The following is a 19,319-nucleotide window of genomic DNA, read 5'->3' on the forward strand; positions in this document are numbered from 1 at the left end:
CTTTCTCTCTCTCCCTCCCTCTCCCTCTCCCCCCTCTCTTTCTTTCTCTCTCTCTCTCCCTCTCTCTCCCCCCTCTCCCTCTCTCCCTCTCCCCCCCTCTCTCTCTTTTCTCTCTCTCCCTCTCCTTCCCCCCCCTCTGCCCCCCCCCTCCCTATCTTCCCCCCCCCCCCGAGGTTGATAGCTGTTCCTCTCTTTGGGGATAGGCTGTACATATTACTACAGCGGGCATCTTTGAAAAATGGAGCCAGTGTCTTGTGCGGCCAAACACGGCCGTATTTGCATTTAAATAGGAATTCCCTGGAAAGATGCGCTCCTACACCAGGGGAACCCTTAAACATGCATAACTTTCCTTCTCAGAGCAAAAGCTCAGAACATTTGCAACCACAGAGGTTTGTTTATTTATTTATTTATTTATTTATTTATTTATTTATTTATTTATTTATTTATTTATTTATTTATTATTTTTGGTGTGTTTTTGGCTGGACCGCAACAACGCAAATGTCTGTGCCTGACTGAGTGACTGAGTGATGAAGTTACACCATTGGTCGACCGGAGAGGTCCAGCCATATACTAGGTTTTGACCTGGTCTTGTTTTTAATCTTGCAGGCTTGGTGCTATATGTAGGGTTAGGGTTAGGGTTAGGGTTAGGGTTAGGGTTAGGGTTAGGGTTAGGGTTAGGGTTAGGGTTAGGGTTAGGGTTAGGGTTAGGGTTAGGGTTAGGGTTAGGGTTAGGGTTAGGGTTAGGGTTAGGGTTAGGGTTAGGGTTAGGGTTAGGGTTAGGGTTAGGGTTAGGGTTAGGGTTAGGGTTAGGGTTAGGGTTAGGGTTAGGGTTAGGGTTAGGGTTAGGGTTAGGGTTAGGGTTAGGGTTAGGGTTAGGGTTAGGGTTAGGGTTAGGGTTAGGGTTAGGGTTAGGGTTAGGGTTAGGGTTAGGGTTAGGGTTAGGGTTAGGGTTAGGGTTAGGGTTAGGGTTAGGGTTAGGGTTAGGGTTAGGGTTAGGGTTAGGGTTAGGGTGAGGGTTAGGGTTAGGGTTAGGGTTAGGGTTAGGGTTAGGGTTAGGGTTAGGGTTAGGGTTAGGGTTAGGGTTAGGGTTAGGGTTAGGGTTAGGGTTAGGGTTAGGGTTAGGGTTAGGGTTAGGGTTAGGGTTAGGGTTAGGGTTAGGGTTAGGGTTAGGGTTAGGGTTAGGGTTAGGGTTAGGGTTAGGGTTAGGGTTAGGGTTAGGGTTAGGGTTAGGGTTAGGGTTAGGGTTAGGGTTAGGGTTAGGGTTAGGGTTAGGGTTAGGGTTAGGGTTAGGGTTAGGGTTAGGGTTAGGGTTAGGGTTAGGGTTATGGTTAGGGTTAGGGTTAGGGTTAGGGTTAGGGTTAGGGTTAGGGTTAGGGTTAGGGTTAGGGTTAGGGTTAGGGTTAGGGTTAGGGTTAGGGTTAGGGTTAGGGTTAGGGTTAGGGTTAGGGTTAGGGTTAGGGTTAGGGTTAGGGTTAGGGTTAGGGTTAGGGTTAGGGTTAGGGTTAGGGTTAGGGTTAGGGTTAGGGTTAGGGTTAGGGTTAGGGTTAGGGTTAGGGTTAGGGTTAGGGTTAGGGTTAGGGTTAGGGTTAGGGTTAGGGTTAGGGTTAGGGTTAGGGTTAGGGTTAGGGTTAGGGTTAGGGTTAGGGTTAGGGTTAGGGTTAGGGTTAGGGTTAGGGTTAGGGTTAGGGTTAGGGTTAGGGTTAGGGTTAGGGTTAGGGTTAGGGTTAGGGTTAGGGTTAGGGTTAGGGTTAGGGTTAGGGTTAGGGTTAGGGTTAGGGTTAGGGTTAGGGTTAGGGTTAGGGTTAGGGTTAGGGTTAGGGTTAGGGTTAGGGTTAGGGTTAGGGTTAGGGTTAGGGTTAGGGTTAGGGTTAGGGTTAGGGTTAGGGTTAGGGTTAGGGTTAGGGATAGGGATAGGGATAGGGATAGGGATAGGGATAGGGATAGGGATAGGGATAGGGATAGGGATAGGGATAGGGATAGGGATAGGGAGCGGGAGCGGGATAGGGAGCGGGAGCGGGAGCTATATGTATGTCTGCAAGCCCAATTTCCCTACGTGGGATAATAAAGATTTTCATTGATTGCTTGATTTCTTATGAAAACATTCCATTTCACAGGCAACACATTCGCAAGACCAGGCAAAACAGCCAATTTATTGAAAATCACTGAAAAACTTCTTGGCTCAAATATGTATGTTTCATCACATTCCCAAATTACATTTTTTTTTCATTTGTAGTATTTCTCGAATGTCAGGAAAATACTGCTGTTTCTTCTCAGCATGAAACAGCCCCTGAAGTTGATTACAGAACTGTGGTGCAATTCCATTGTAATTAGCATAGTAATTAACTATGGTGCTGCGCCTCGCTCAGAATCGCTCCTGTTCAGATGATTAAACCCGCTGTCGGTGATCGCTTACTTCGCCTGCTCGCTCGGCAAAACGGGAAGAGCGGAGCTGTCGGGGATCGCTTACTTCGCCTGCTCGCTCGGCGAAACAGGAAGAGCGGAGCTGTCGGGGAAGTCGCCGGCACCGTCGCAGCCAGATGCGAACGGGGGGACGAAATGAACATGAAAGGAATCCCTCCCGGTTTTCCGAGAGGAGAGATGAAGTCGTTTTCCCAGAGGTGGACCGGCAGGTGCAGCAGAAATGTCTGGTTCAGCAGGCCTTCCGTCTCCCACCCAGACACCCTCCCCAAGGCAAGCCCGCCGCAGGCTGTGACCTTTCGGAAGACACGCAGAAGAATTCAGTGCGCTTCACTATTAGCTGGATTTGCAGATGGATTTGAAGGACAAGCTTCCCCTGTGATATTTGCACTCCTTGAAAAACAGACTTGAAAGCGTCCTAATATCAAAGTTTCATAAAGCCGGGAAGTTGAGGAGATTGGTATTCTCCCAGTGCTCTGGCGAGCCTGTTTAAAAGAGCGAGCCCGAAAGGCTCTGGCTCTCCTGGAGACGGCCGCGCTGGAAAGTTCTGCTCCTGACCTTTAGGAAGCTGCGCTGCGGCCCAGAGAACCGGCTCCAGAGACACCTGCACTTTGCATTCAGACACTGGAGCGCTGAGCTGCATGCGCTCTGAAGGGAAACAGAGTCCAGCTCAGGCGCTCAGGGAAATAAAATATACTGCAATATATTACACATATGTGCACCTGTGTGGAATATATCATCATACATGTTATTTCACAGTAGGGTAATATAATACTATATCTGTTACAGAGATTGAAATTACTGATAGTGAAAGAAAGAACAAATATAAACCATCATTACCAAAAATTACTTTTTTTTCTCTCTCTTCTTGCCTCTCTCCTTCAGTACTATCATTATAAATTGTGATTATGATTGAGATTATCCAACCGCTAGGAATTTACAACCCCAAGCATCTAAATACTAATAAAGGCATCGTGTGTGCTTAAGCAACTCATTGCAAAACATTCGCCATTTTTGTCCTGGATAGTTTTTCTATGAATATTGTTACAGAGCAGTTAATTGCAGTCAGTTGTAGATTTTGTGACGGCCAATGACTTCGCCTCACAAAGCTTTCTCTTCCTCTCTCTTCTCCTGTCCCTCAGACATAATCAGAGATCCCTGGAGGTCCAAAAGGACGCCGTGCACAAGAACCGGTGTCACGTGAGGTTCCCGGAACTCTTCTCCACCTTCAAATACCGGGTGAACGTCACGGCAGTGAACGCGCTCGGCAAGGCGTCCAGCGCCATCACCTTCGATGACTTTGCCATCGGTAACTCTGCCCTCCCCGATGCGTATTGCTCTGCTAACAATCCCACATAATCTGTTTGTGCATCACAATTGCATTATCCTGTGCTAAAGGCACTTGCCATTGCAAGCGTCTGCAGCATGTCAATATTCGGCACACCTGCGTGTTGCTAAAGAAGAGACAGTTGCAATTGCTTTGTCGTCCTGTGTGAGCTTGTGAAGGGTTCCAAAGGAGGGGCGGGGAGTTTTTATTTGACTGGGAGGCCCAGTTCAGTACCAAATCCCCCACAGTCCCGTCTGGTTCCGAGCCCAGACTTAGAGTCTCGCAGAGCTCTGCTGATTGGTCGGCGTAATTCGAATCTCACCTTCACTCTGTAAACGATGCTGATTTAACCGCTGAATGTGACCAGCGGTCGCACCCTTACCCACTCTTCCTCTGACCAGCGGTCACACCCTTACCCACTGCGGCTGCTTGCTCCATTAACGGCTGCCAATGTCTGCTAATGGCCCCCAATATTTTGGAGAATCCTCTCGCCATTTTGAGCTTGCTGTCGGGGCGCTGTAGTAAGCAGAAGGGGGATTGTTTCACCTCACAGCGTCTGCAGATTCACAATGGCAGGCATCTGGGGACCATGGCAACCACCATTACACCAAAACATTATGTTATAAATGTGAAACCGCTTTCTTCTCTTCTCATTTAGGTGATTGCGTGCTAATTTCTATGAAAAAGGCATTCATGTGCTGTAGTTTCACAGATGGATCAACATATTTCTAATTTCCTGTTAGCTAAATGCAAATATTCCATGTTCCAAAATGGTATGTGTGATGCTTAGTTTGTTGTTCTTTAGTTTCAGATTTTGGGTTCCTCTTGTAATTGTTATTTTTGTACCTTTCTGTACTTTGAAAGTACAGCCTCACATTGTTGTGGAGGCGTCTTCCCCTCAGCAGTGCTAATAAGATATTATATCGCTCCATTCTTTCCATCCATAGTCAAGCAGGAGGAGCGGTCCATCGTGTGCATATTTCACACCACTTTGTATTTGAGGCTGTCCAATCAATACACCGAATGGCTAATTCTGGCTGCACACGGCATGTTTATTTCCTTGGGTTATTTTTGTTTGCGCCGCTTGGATGACTCACCTGTCTGACTTTGACAAATCAATTTTGGAAGGTCGGGTCCATACTTGCGTATTCGTCTGTCACTTTACCACTTTACCATTTTACCATTATACCGTTTTACCGTTTTACCTGTCGATCTGCTATTACACCAGTGTGACCTTCTGTGTTCTAGCGTGCCTGTGTTCTTCTGATGTTGTGCACGCTTCTTTCAGTCTGGATTCAATTAGCATTTCTCCTTTAAATTGAGTCGCAGATCAATGTAAGTGTTTGATTCTTCTTTCATAAACGCAATCTGACAAGTCCATTTTGGGAACTGACAAACTCAGCAATCAGTGTTTGTGAAGAAAAAAAAAGTGTGTTTATTTGTAATTAAAATGTTGATTGGATCCAGGCTTTAGTCTGATTTCTCTTGCTTGCTCACTGACTGGATGACTGTATTTCAGTGTACTGAAGGTGTGAGGTGTAGTGTAGGTCTGTACTGAAGGTGTGAGGTGTAGTGTAGGTCTGTACTGAAGGTGTGAGGTGTAGTGTAGGTCTGTACTGAAGGTGTGAGGTGTAGTGTAGGTCTGTACTGAAGGTGTGAGGTGTAGTGTAGGTCTGTACTGTAGGTGTGAGGTGTTCTGAAGGTGTGAGGTACAGCCCGTCCTTACTCTCTTTTCCTTGCAGTCAAACCCGACCCGCCTGAGAAGGTGGTTGCCGCACCCGTCCCAAACAATGTCCGCCGTTTGGAAGTGACCTGGAACAGCCCGTCCACGTGGCCCGACGTGGAGAACTTCCCCCTCAAGTACTTCCTGCGCTACAGGCCCCTGATCCGGGAACAGTGGCAACATGTGAGTCCCACGCACACGCACACACACACGCGCGCGCACGCACACAAACGCACACGCACACTCACACTCACACTCACACTCACACTCACACGCACGCACACAAATGCACACGCACACGCACACGCACACGCACGCACGCACACACACACAAACACGCACGCTCACACACACACACGCACACGCGCGCACGCACGCACACACGCACACGCACACGCACACTCACACTCACACTCACACTCACACGCACGCACACAAACGCACACGCACACGCACACTCACACTCACACTCACACACACACACGCACACGCGCGCACGCACGCACACACGCACACGCACACTCACACTCACACGCACGCACACACGCACACGCACACTCACACTCACACTCACACGCACGCACACAAATGCACACGCACACGCACACTCACACTCACACTCACACACACACACGCACAAGCCCTACGGTTTGGAGGAAGGTGTGTTTTATAGTATAGTATATATGTGTGTATGTGTGTGTGTGTGTGTGTGTGTGTGTGGGTGCGCATAAGTGTGTGTATGTTTGCGTGTGTGAATGTGTGCATGCCTGTGACTGTGTGTGTGTGTGTGTGTGTGTGTGTGTGTGGACATGTATTACTATCTTTGTAAGAACCAAATGTCCCCACAAGGATAGAAAGATGAGGAAAATTATGCAAGGTGGGGACATTTTGCTGACATTTTCCCCACAAGTTCAACACACCACAAGAGGCTGTTTTAGGGTTAGGACTTAGGGTTAGGGTTAGGGTTACAATTAGGTTAAGGTTAGGGTTAAGGTTAGGCATGTAGTGGTTGGGGTTAGGGTTAGGGTTAGAGGTTATGGAATGAATGTAGTCAATGGGAAGTCCTCACAAGTATAGCAATAAATTGTTGGGTGTGTGTGTGTGTGTGTGTGTGTGCGTGTGCTTGTGCCTGTGTGTGTGCGTGTGTGTGTGCGTGTGCGTGTGTTGGGGGCAGGTGCTGCTGGTCTCATTAGGTGGAACAGACAGGTTCTGTTTTGCCCAGATGGTTTCATCCCATCAGCGGAAAGTCAGAAGCAAGTGTTAGAAGTGGCATGTAATTGATTTTTCTTTCCACAACAGCAGATACCCTCTCACTCCTCTAGGTCACCCAGCGTATGTACACCCCCTCCACCGGGGTGGCAGGCTTCTGCTGCTGCACAGAGACAGACCAGCAGCTCCGGAGGAATATTTTCCTCTCCTTTTATCTCTGATTGATAAGGCTAGGCCAATTAAGGGGAGTCACGCTCGGCCGAAGAGTTTAAATTATTTTACAGTAAATGGAGGGAGCGGCGGAGCGAGCTGGGCGGCCTAATGGCCTGTGCAGCCATGGCGATGCACTGCTCTGTCTGAAGGCGGAGGAGAAATAATAATCAGATGGATGCAGTGTGTGTAGCGGGGGGGGGGGGGAGGTGAGGGGTGGGGGGGTGGAGGGGGGGTTGAGGGGGGGTCACATGTGGCATCACTCCTGTTCGGACCGAGGCGAAGAATTCCAGCGTCAAATAAAAGAAAGGTTGTTTCTGAAAGCGGCAATTTGCACACCAAATGCGCGATGAAGGGGCCCGGGGTGGGTGCCGGGCGGCGGGGCAGGGCCACACTGTCCCCGCGCTTATGTAACTGCTGAAGAATGCGAAATCTCCCCTTCTCCCTCGCCTCCTCCCCTCCCCCCGCCTCACTGAATGGCTAAATCCATCACAACAGCCATTTCACATGTAAAGACTAAAAATACGTCGAGATGCTAATGCGCAGCGAGAACTAAATCGCTGGAAAAGCTAGAAACCTTCAGAAAGGCCTTTCACACCGTCGATACAAAGAGAATGAGCATGGAGTCAAGGACGGCGTTCTTTCAAGCTTTACGTTTCAGGATATTCATTTATTTGGCTTTGTTGCAGGCCGTGTTCTTCTCTTCTTTTTTATCCAGGCATAAACTGCTGTGCGAAAATGAATCACTTGCTGTTTATTGAAACAAAAAAATGTACAAATTGTAAATTTTCTTCCTCCTCATGAAAGCAAACAATTGTGAAATTGCTAGCGGTCTGAAACAGAAATGCAGTACTGAACAATCATCCTCGCCTCCGTATTACATTATGTCCTCTATGACTAGATATGGGTTTGTGTTCTTACACAAGCACACACTGACGATGACAGCGGGGAAAACACAAAGCAGAAAGTGTTCTGCTGTAATTTTATCAGCTGAGGTAGGTGGTCCAGCGGCTGTCTCACGTATCGAATCGGCCAAGGAGGAAAGATTCACCCCCCCCCCACCACCGGTGTCTCATCTTCTCTTACGTTTGCCATTCGCTCCCAAAATAATCCCAAAACTTTTTCAGGCCTGTGAATCATTACCGAATAAATATTTCTGTATGTGGACCTGTAATTAATGGGTTTTAACTTTATGCAGTGTACCCCATTTTTGAAATAAATAAATGTATAAATGGCAACTTGAAATGAAAACTTTAATGTAATTGTATGTGATGCTGTGGCACAGCCAGGGACAATCAGCCATCGTGGTCCTCAGTAGCAGCTAATGTTAAATAGACTTTGGAATAAACAAATTGCGATATTAGGAATAGAAAAGCAAATATCACCATCACAGCATCATTATCTGGGCTGTTCCATCTTCCCTTTGCTGCTGCAGCACACAGTGAAAGGTGTTGGTTGATATAAGCTGTTGTTAAATTAAAATAATGATATGTTGCATAGTAACGTCCCCATGGGTCCATAGCAACAACATTTTTGCCGTGATTTGTAGCAAACGTCTTTCGTTTAATGCTGCTCTGTTTATAAATGTGCCGTCTGAGCTCTGAATAATGAGGGTCTTTGTGGAGTTGGATTGTTTCTTCTTTTTTACCCTGTAATTATGAAAATGTAACTTGTCATATACTTTCCTGTTTTCCATTATGGCGTATGACACGTCCTTGGTAACAGTTTTTCTCGCATAGAATGAAAATGTTATAAAATAAACTTTGACATGCTGTAGGCAGTATAAAGTAAAAAAAAAAAAAACTTTTTTAAGTTAGCTGATAAATTGATAAATAGTGTATTCACTGCATCTGAAACTACTAATTAGAGAATGGTGTTGCCAAATGATCTTAAGTAATATATGAATCCCACAAATGTAAAACTGTAACAGAAATTGTTGTAACGACAGTGATCAACGGCATTCTCTCCCATTATAATAACAATGAAGAGATTGTGTAAAGTTGAAAAGGATGAAACAGCACTTGCAAAACCTTCTGGTACATCATTGTGTAGTTTGTTTGTTAACTTTGTATATTTACTATGTTACCATTTTTACTGAGGGGCAAGTTGATTGCAGTCTGTAGTGGATTAAGTGCAGGACAATGGCTTTCCTTAGCTGTACAAAGCTTGGGCTGGGTAGGCATCATTTATATATTATTATTGGAAGCATATTATATATATTATTATTGGAAGCATCATTTATTTATTATAATTAAAAAAAAAATAAGGCTTACCTTTTACACATTCTGTAGTGCAATTACATGATATATTTTTTGAGAGCCAGAAGTAAAGCACCATGAACCAGTATTTAGCTGTGCTCCATCAAAGGAATCTCTCTCTCTCTCTCTCCCTTCCGCTCTCTCTCTCTCTCTCTCTCCCTTCCGCTCTCTCTCTCTCTCTCTCCCTTCTTCCATCTCTCTCTCTCTCTCCCTCCTGTATGATATCTGTACATGCACAGAAGAAAAAAAATAAATAAATACTAAAATATGGAAAGGATCCTATCTTTTTAAGTTTGGACTCTCGTCATTCAGTAGAATTTATGAATTATTTATTTATTGAGATGCTATTCAGATATCATACATATTTCATAGCGCCTCATAAAGGATTAATAGCCGAGAAAGGCAAAGCACTCAAAAGATCCATATGACAGCCCAGTTTATTTTACTAATAGGATTATGCAGCCGCGGAAGGCTGTTTGTTGACCCTGTGGACAAGCCTGCAGTTCTTCAGAGATCAAGCAGATTAATATCGCCTAAAAAGAGTCGTTGTTGTCAGAGCTATGGGCATATGGGATAAATGCAATTAAATTATGCGTATGTATTTTTTTTATTTTTTAGTGGACAACTGTTAACTCACTTAATTTTGCCTTTTAGAGTCATAAGCAGATCGATGCTCAGGCTATAAATTTGTGGCAAAGTGATTATACATCCCAAATATGCTTCCAATTCACAGTGTAATTATGGGAACAAAAGCTGGCCACCCAGCCATGTTGATTGATTAGAGTGAGGTTCCACTCAATGCTCATATGCTGAAAGTCATTAATTATGCAACAAATTCATTTGGCTCCCATATTTTCCTCCCATATGTATACAAAAAAAAGAGGAAGCGATAGAATTAATTTCCTGCTTATCATTTCTCAACGAGGCATTGTCGAAATCCAAACAGCCCACCGAGGCCTCCGTCTGCATCGTCCCACATCCGGTATGTTCGCATGCCCATCGCACGTGCGCACGTTATTTTTCACGCGTTCATTCGTTCGCTCTAAACGTGGATACGAAGCGGCGGCAGAAAGGAGAGCTGGGTTAGAAGGACGCGGTGGCTGTGGGACGTGGATACGAAGCGGCGGCAGAAAGGAGAGCTGGGTTAGAAGGACGCGGTGGCTGTGGGACGTGGATACGAAGCGGCGGCAGAAAGGAGAGCTGGGTTAGAAGGGCGCGGTGGCTGTGGGACCACGGCGCTCGGGAGGCCGATGAGATTCTAAGGGCAGGGAGGTCAGCGCCTCCTATCAGCCGACGCCGCTGAGAGACAGTCGATAGCATCACACCTCCGTGTGATGCTATCGACACGCAGGGTGCACTTACTCAAACCGCCAGACGACAGGTCACATGGTCCTGGGTCAGGGCAGATCCCATAGGCTGAGAGAGTCGCCAGAGCCAAAGCTTACCGTGAGTGCGCTGTCACAGAGCCCGGGGCAACAGCCCTAACAGCCAGCAACAGTCAGAAGACGGGTAAGGAAATAATGATTTAATCGAGAAAAATGACAAGAGGTTTGATTTTAGGCGGTATTGCAAGCTGGCGGTTCACGCTGGCAGTCAGAACTCTTCCCGTTCCGCTGGGACTTTGGGGCACGATGGCCCAGGCATCACTCCACAGCCCACAGCCGTCCCGTCCCAGCTTCTGTCTCATTGCTCGCAGAGAAGATATTTACAGTTTAATCTGATCGTGTTTGAAAGTTTCAGAATTCCCCGTGCTGTACTTCGGTACTGTCCAGAGTGGGACTGTGGACTGCTGTCAATAGTAACAGCTGTACGCTTCCTTTCAGAGGTTTAACAACAAAACGAGTTTTGTTATTGATCTTGTTTTTCATCTAAGACCAGGAGATGATATACAAAAACAACAAACCATAAATTCTCAGGGTTCCTCTTGACTATGTTGTTTTTTTAAATACAATATTTATTTTTCTGGTCACTGCTACAACTGTAACTGTAAATCTCTGGTGCATTCATAGTTGTGAACCAGGATACATCATGGGAAATCTCAGGGTGCATTTCCCATCGGGAACAATGTGTGTTGTATACATATATTTAGCATAGCAAAGCATAGCATTTCATTAGATTGTCAATCTGTTTTCTTTAAAAAAGAAAAAAAACTTTGTTTTCATTGGGTGGACTGCTAATTTTGGTGATATGACAGGAGAGCTTTTCCTAGGAGACGGACTTTCCAATAGCTGAAGATAGAGCTTTGAGAGTAAACTTCTGTTGGGTAATAGTAGCAAGTAACTGGATAATAATATAAATTTCTTGTCATGGATATTTATTTTCCTTACATATCTCCTGCAAACACAATTGCAAATTGTAAAAATAAACAAGATAAGACAAAAACAAGCAATATATTAGGCCTCCCAGCTTCTCAGTAGCTCTGCTAACCTATTCTCTGGTGTGCACATAATTCATACGTCATAATACCTGCAGACAAACCACTGTGTGCAGAGGTGGTTTTGGTGGATTTAAAGAAAAGTGGTTTGCATCAGGTGAAAATAGTTTAGACTAGCTTTTGGCAGATAATGTTATTAAGCTCACTGCTATTAACGGCACCTATCCTCTGTCAGCACATTCATTTTAGCCCAGGAAACTGCTCACTTTGGGAGTGGAGTGACATTTTCCCCGTGTATTGGGTAATACACTCGCTTAAGAGCTTTGCTGTGCTTTGCGCTGGGCTATAAATAGCGTTCCTTTTGTACTAAAATAAAATATGTCAATAGCGTGCCTGATTTCAGCTGCATGATACTGGCCAATCAGGAAAGGGCAGTGACATTGACCACAGAAAATGAGACCGCTTCACGGCTTTCATGATATTAACTTTACAGAACACACCTGCTTAGAGACGTGGGCAGACTGAGGTATTCATTTCCTCAAAAACGGGGCCGTCTGCCTCTCCACGTTAGTGTGGAAGGTAAACGGATGAGAGGAACGCTGTAGCGCGGGCCCTTATTCCGGTGTGTGTGGTATCAGAGCCGGCGCCCTTATTCCGGTGTGTGTGGTATCAGAGCTGGTGCCCTTATTCCGGTGTGTGTGGTATCAGAGCCGGCGCCCTTATTCCGGTGTGTGTGGTATCAGAGCCGGTGCTGAGGGAGTGCCGTGTGAGCGCTCCTGTGGTTTATTAAAACGGGAAAAAAAAGAAAACAGACCTGGCCTCCTGTGATAGGGCTGCACGCTGCAGTCTGGCTGTCAGAATGCAGCGGGCCCAGTGATAAATCACACGGACCGACCTCCGCTCCAGGAAACTACCTCCTCGCACAGCCAGGTAAATGAAAAACAATAATTCGATGTTGCAAAAATAATAAATAAATAGAATAATAAATAAATAAAGAAGTCCTTTAACGATAGTCTTTGGCTGTCATCAATCTTGAAGCGTTCTTTTCGCAGAGAAACAGGGTTCACTGAAGCCTCATAGCCCTTGGATCTTTCCTTTCTTTCCAAGTATGCAGAGTTGGCTCTGAAGATGATAAAATGATTGACTTTTGAATTATTGAAATTGATAGCGTGCCCCAGACATATTGAGATCATAAAATATAAATATGTTTGCGGGGGGGAGGGAGGGCGGGTATTGTGATTTGAAAGGATGTGCTGTGTCAGATGATGCATTTTATTTTTACCTTCGCGTTTGCAGAAGGTCAGCAGTCTATTGTGTGTTCTGTTCAGAAGTGTCAATCTACTGTGCCGTAAAAAAAAAATATATATTCTCCCCCTTCCAGATTTCTTCTATTACTGCACATCTGTCACACTGAATGGTTTTAGATCTTTAGGCAAAATGTAATATCAGACAAAGACAACCTGAGTATATGCAAAACAATTTATTTTTAAATGATTCATTTATTTAATTAAAAAAGTTATCAAACATCCATATCAACCATGTGAAAAAGTAACTGCCCCCTTAGTTACTCAATTAACCAGATTTAATTGATAATTAGATTTAGTTGATTTAATACAGCCAGGCTGACTCTGCTTATCGTTGTCTTGACTGAACGCCATGATTAGTCAGGTGTTGAGTCAGGTGTTGAGGCAGGTTTCTGCGAGGCTAAAGCTCAAACCTGCACCCACACTGGCCCTTTTCGGATAAGACACCCCTGAATTAAGATAAGACACCCCTGAATTAAGGTGAACAGAAGAGACCCTGAAACAGTCACATTGAAAAGGTCATAAAAGTTCAGTGAGAAGAAAGAGAAGAGAGTCGCAATGCCGCATCAGAGCAGCACAATGTTCAGGGAAGTGGGCTTTATTAAACTCCAGAGTCGCACTGCCGCATCAGAGCAGCACAATGTTCAGGGAAGTGGGCTTATTAGAGTCGCATTGCTGCATCAGAGCAGCACAATGTTCAGGGAAGTGGGCTTATTAAACGCCAGAGTCGCGGGTTTGATTCCCGGCTGGGGCACCGCTGTTACCCTTGAGTGAGGCTCATCTCCAGCTGCATAAATGGATCGTGTGTAATGTAGTCTGCTTAAGCTGCTTGAATCCACTTCTGTTTTCATTTTAATGTATCCATGAAAAAAGGGCAATTTAAAAATGGAAGAGAAAATGATGTGATATCTGCAGTTACATTTTGATGAAAGATGGACGTTCGAATCACTCATGATTATGACTAGCAGGTGTTTTAATCACATTTTCATTAAATCACCCAATAAATTGCATGTGTGTGGCAGGATGTGTAACAGCTGTAACATTTATAATACGTGTGCATGAAGGATGTAACTCTATTTTAAGAGGTCACATATGTGTGTGATGAAAAAGTATTTCATATACTGAGGTTATTGAGACGCATACTTAATACTTAGATGACAGTAAAGGAACCTGCGTGTGTCCTGTTACATACTATCTAAGCTTGTGTGATTTTAAGTTATTAAAAATCCTTTGCTGTACATTTATATTTTAAACAAAATGCAAAATAAAGGACGCATGTCGGACTACCTCTATTCTTTATCCTTATAATTACATCTGAACAGTTTAAATACTGCAAAAGTAGTATTAGTGCCCTCTAGTGTTCAGAGAGGCCACGAGCGCGAAGGCTTCTACAGTAACGTTGAATTCTCCCGGTAAATGTAGCTCAGAAGCCAGATGCTGCATTTCAGGAGCAGCGAGCTGCATTCACAGAGTGGCAGCATGTGGCAACTAATTAGCAAGACACCAGACCATGACTCCTGGAAAATAATCTCCATTTTTTTTCCGGCTGGACCAGATTGTGAGACAGACGTGCCCTTCAAACTCAGCTGTGCTTCGGGGGAGTTTATTTTTGCACTGGTATGTTTTTTTAATCAGTGTATCAGGACACTTTCAATTTCATGACCTTACCTTATCTAACCTTATGTTCTGGGCCCGTATTTTGCTATAATAGTAATAATAATAATAATAATAATAATAATTATAATAATATGCCCTCTGCCTGTCCAGGGTGTATTCCTGCCTTTCGCCCAATGAATGCTGGGATAGGCTGCAGTACCACCTGCAACCCTGCCCAGGACAAGCGGGTATAGATAATGGCTGGATATTATAATAATAGTACATCCCTACAGTACCACATCTCTGTGGCAGTGTAAAACACTTTAAAATGCACATGCAAGCAGGATGCTTCCTCCATTGTTGTAATATGCCCTCAGAGGGAAACACTACAGTGTAAACAGTTTAATTTAAATGTTTTTCTCCTTTTCTTCTGGGGCGTTGTGATGGTGCAGATGTGAACTAAATAACTTGTAAATAAATAAGAAAACTTTAATGTATGAACAACATCGCACAGTCATTTCCAGCCCAGGCGTAATTTAAGCACTTCTCGGGAGCCAAATGAAACCCTCATTGTACGTGCAGTTTGTCAAAGGACTTAACTGCAAATGATTATATTCAAACTGCCACAATTAGCAGTCTGCCATGTTTTAAATAGAATGTGCATTATAGTGGCGAACGGAACGATAGCAATGCATTATAGCTTTGCTCGTTATTGTATCCAGAGCTACAGACGGTGGGTCAACCTCTGGCCCAAAACAGCAGGAACGCTGCCCGGGGGGGTCGTTATGGTAGTGGGGGTCACCTGAGGGTGATTACCTATTAGCAGAAAGGTGTTGTGGCTTTTCTGTGTGCCAGTAATGCACTGAGACCATCAGGCTACACAGCAAAGGTCAGGAGCCCAATACTCGGCAGAGGAACTCAATGAGGCTTTCGTTCTCCGCTGTAATAAACCCAAAATCTATCTTCTGGAAAAACATGACAGCATATAAATGGTTCGGAAGAAAATCAAAACAAAAATAGACATTAAAAAGCTAGTAAGTGTACTGGCCAGCAGTGTTACAGGCAGCACACATGAAGTGAAGGCTGTAGGAGGGGGACTGTCATGGCAGTCTTCCTCGCCCTTACCTGTAAATTCAGCACTGAGCATCCATTTTGGCTCTGTTTGCTGAAATGGTGATCTGCGACGTCTGTGGTTTTTGCTGACCTGCAGACATTGGTAAATGTCAGCAGGGGGACGTTCCCATCTGTTTGGGCTCAAACGGGGGGGGCGGGGGGGGGGCAGGCCTCAGAGCAGTGATGGATGCGGGGGATGAATCATTTATCTCGAGCTTCGGTCAGTGCGCCCCCCCCCCTTCGCGTGTGGCTCAGCTGCGATGCATTTAATGCGTTTCACTCAGAAGCCCCCGCGTAGCGACCGCGACTTCCTGCTCGGGGTCGGTCGTGGCCCACAATGCCCTGCTGCGACCTTTGCCCCTGTCATTGGCCCACATGTGGCTCTCAGGTGCTGCGATCTTCAGACAGAGCCTTCTCCGCAAGCGGGGGGGGGGGAAGACCTGTGATTTGTGACAATGAAGTGCAGGCGGGCGGTAAGGGAAGTGGGGGGAGGGGGAGGGGGGGGGGGGGGCATCCTCCACAGTCTAGGAGCTCCATGCACGCTTTGGGTTTCTTAAAAATCTCTACAGCACAAGAGAAATGCAGTTTGGCCAATAAACTGCACTGGAACACCTGCATGCAGCCCCAGGGGCTCAGTCAGACAGGGCCCGTGTTTCAGAAGCTTTCCTGACGCTGCATCTGGCCACCGCGGCCCGTCTCTCGTCCGTGGATTCACATGGTCACTGAGCACATTTACATAAATCAGTGTACAAACTCTGGAAAACACATTTGTTGCAGCTTTTTTTTACTGGAATGTTCAAGAGGAGAATATGCAAAAATATGTAAAGGTCAGGGGGACATCAAGAGGGCCTCTGACAGGATTTAAGTCTCCCGGCAACAGCTCTGGAGCCTTTTGATCTGCTTAAAAAATGGTTTTCATGGCATTCTATCAAAGCTGAAGGGCAACCAGGGCAATTTCATTGATAAATGAACGTGTTGCCGCATGGCGTTCGGATATAATGCATTTCGTCTGGGTTCACTTCGGCTTCTCAACCTTTTGCAAACCTTAAAACGTTCAGATAGCACAATAAATCGCACGCTTCCCTCACGCCTGACGCCTCTCTCTCTGGGTGGCTGCTGTGACATCTGTGACTCCGCCCATAACAGTCATTCCCTGACGATGCGTTCCGCCCAGCTGCTGGTCAGGATCGCCAAAAACACGGGAGGTCTGAGCCTTTTACTGGCCGCCGCGAGAATAAATAAATAAAACATTGTGAGTATAAATGCGAGCAGCTCTTTTCCCAAAAATATTCTGATTGATCTGCGTTTGAGTGTGTCATTCTGTCGTTTGTTTGTTCTCCTTATGAATGCAGGGGATGAAGTAGCCTAGCAACGTAGAATATGTCAAACAACACCGCTCAAATCGGACAGAATTTACAAACGAGGGGAGAGCAGCGGCGATATTTTACGCAGTGTGACATTTATACTGCTGTGGTGCAGAAGCCCTGAAGGGTAGGCCCTGCCGTGGGGTAGTGTAGATGTTCTGTACCGTAGCTATGCGACAGGAATACTGACAGGCCCCGTACCATAGAAGCTCAAACAACATGACATACAGTAGCAGTAATGTATTTAAGCCGATGCCTGATAATGATTATCACTGATTTATTATAATGTGATACATACTTTTTCACCCCCCCACCCCTGCCCCCCCCCAAAAAAACAACAATAAAAACAAAAACAGAACCACGTTTGTGTGAAGGTCTTTTTAGTTTGATTACCAGCACTGTAATGATTTAGCTTCCGGCTCTGAATCAGTTCAATTTCAGCTTCCCCATAAAAAACGCTGATCGCTTTGAAAATAAATGAAAGTGTGTGTAATTAAGCCAGGTCACCTACAGTGTAAAAGGCTCTAAATGAGAAGAAATTCATTGCATCTGAATCAGAATCCTTGGAATTGCTAGCCTGTGGTGCTGGGGTCCCTGATTGTAGTGAAAAGGTGAAGGGGAGTGAGTTGAGATGGCATGATCTTGCAGTTTCATAATGATGTCAGAACACATTTACAGGAAACGTTTGGCTGTGGTTGATTAACACTCAGGGCTTGTAGTCAGCACACATCTTTGACCTCTTGCTGTGCGATTCCACAGCCATTTGGTAGGAAAATGCCGGGTTCGCCTCTTCATTAACAGTCTCTAACACTGTCATGTGTCATGCAGATATTTATATTTCAAATAAAAACTCCTGCCGCTCATTATATGACAACCAATGCATCATTTTGGCAAAAGCTGACATTGTTTATAGTACATAAAATAGCCATTGAGAATCATCTGGATTTACTCTGTTTATAAACTTATTGTTATATGTGTAAAATGGGAAGCACCAAAGAATATGGATTATCAAAAATTAAATATTTCAACTGGCCTTGTAGACCATTCTACTGATAAGTATACTGTAATGTATGTAATACTTTAAAATAATTTGTTGTGTGCACTGAAGTCGCAAAAAACATGACAGTCACTATTTTTCTTAAGCTTTTATTAATGCCCAATGCTTTTCACTGTTGTCTTGTGATTGGTCCCTCTGCTCTATTGATTGGCCATTGCAGGTGGAACTCTCTTGTGATTGGTCTCTCTGCTCTCTTGATTGGCTCTTGCAGGTGGAACTCTCTTGTAATTGGTCTCTCTGCTCTCCTGATTGGATCTTGCAGGTGGAGCTCTCAGACAGCACCTCTCACACCATCACAGATGCCATCGCAGGTAAAGAGTACATCATCCAGGTGGCAGCCAAGGACACGGAGATCGGCACGTGGAGCGATTGGAGCGTGGCCATCCATGCCACGCCCTGGATGGACGAGCCCAAGCAGGTCATCTCCACCACCGAGGCAGAGGGCATTGTGGGTAAGTGTCTGAGCCTGATGTGACCCAGCAGCTGAGCAGCACTGTGCACGCCTTATGACTGAACTCTCAGTCTGTGCCTGTCTCAGGGGCAACCCAGAATGGCTCATTAACACATTAGAGCCATATTGAATTGTGTTTTATGGGGATAGCAATTCGATGAACTGCTACATCTCTAATTTCTTTCTTGATTTATGAATCTCTTTCCTGTTTCGGGGAGACGTATGAATCCTGTAAGACCACAGCTCTGATGCATTTCTGGGGAAATTCAGTCTCACCATCGGTACACTTTGTCCTTTGAGCAGAGGGTTTAGTCACATTTTTAAAAATGTATTTCATACATCATACTTTCCTTAATCTTGGGGACCTCCAAAGATGTTATTCTTGATTTTTTTTTTTAAATAAGTAAGGGATGAATCACATAGTGGTTAGGCTGAATGCCTCCCTTTGTTGAATGTGAATAGCTCAGGGGAACGTAATGACTGTTATTGGAGGTAATATGGCCGCTGTTCTGTGCCCTTTGTCCTGTACATGGTGCTGAATCTCTGAAATATATATTTGGCAATGAGTCATACCAATATAGTTCTAGTAAATTCCCACTCATAAATGGAAATGTTCTCATTTTAATTGTTAGACATTGTTATCACCTCCGTTAGCCCTCCTGTAGCCTCATTAATATTAAGGTGCTTTGATACGCGACTAAACTGTGGATGTAGAAGTTTAAACTGCCTTCCATTAGATCACGTGTGGGGAAAATGTGAAAGGGGTCTGGAAGTCAAATCAAGTCAAGTTAGAAAAGTGAGAGAACCCGGGATAAATCACAGATCTTTTAACCACATTTGTGCATATGTACAGTTGATGAATGAGCCCCCAATTAAAAGCAGCTCATACTTTGAAAAGAAAAACAAATGTCTGCC

General features: G+C 45.0%; 1 protein-coding gene across 1 annotated transcript in view; it reads left to right on the forward strand.

Annotated features, from left to right (window-relative positions):
• The window catches only part of LOC118207133 (ciliary neurotrophic factor receptor subunit alpha-like), a 115,073-nt gene that overhangs the window by 80,127 nt on the left and 15,627 nt on the right, over window positions 1-19,319 (forward strand). Inside the window, exons 4-6 of the mRNA XM_035380473.1 lie at window positions 3,561-3,727; window positions 5,488-5,651; window positions 18,216-18,405. Coding sequence (XP_035236364.1) covers window positions 3,561-3,727; window positions 5,488-5,651; window positions 18,216-18,405 — 521 coding nt within the window. The remainder of the gene's footprint in view (window positions 1-3,560; window positions 3,728-5,487; window positions 5,652-18,215; window positions 18,406-19,319) is intronic.

The sequence above is a fragment of the Anguilla anguilla genome, chromosome 10 (assembly GCF_013347855.1).
Source record: "Anguilla anguilla isolate fAngAng1 chromosome 10, fAngAng1.pri, whole genome shotgun sequence".
NCBI lineage: Eukaryota > Metazoa > Chordata > Actinopteri > Anguilliformes > Anguillidae > Anguilla > Anguilla anguilla.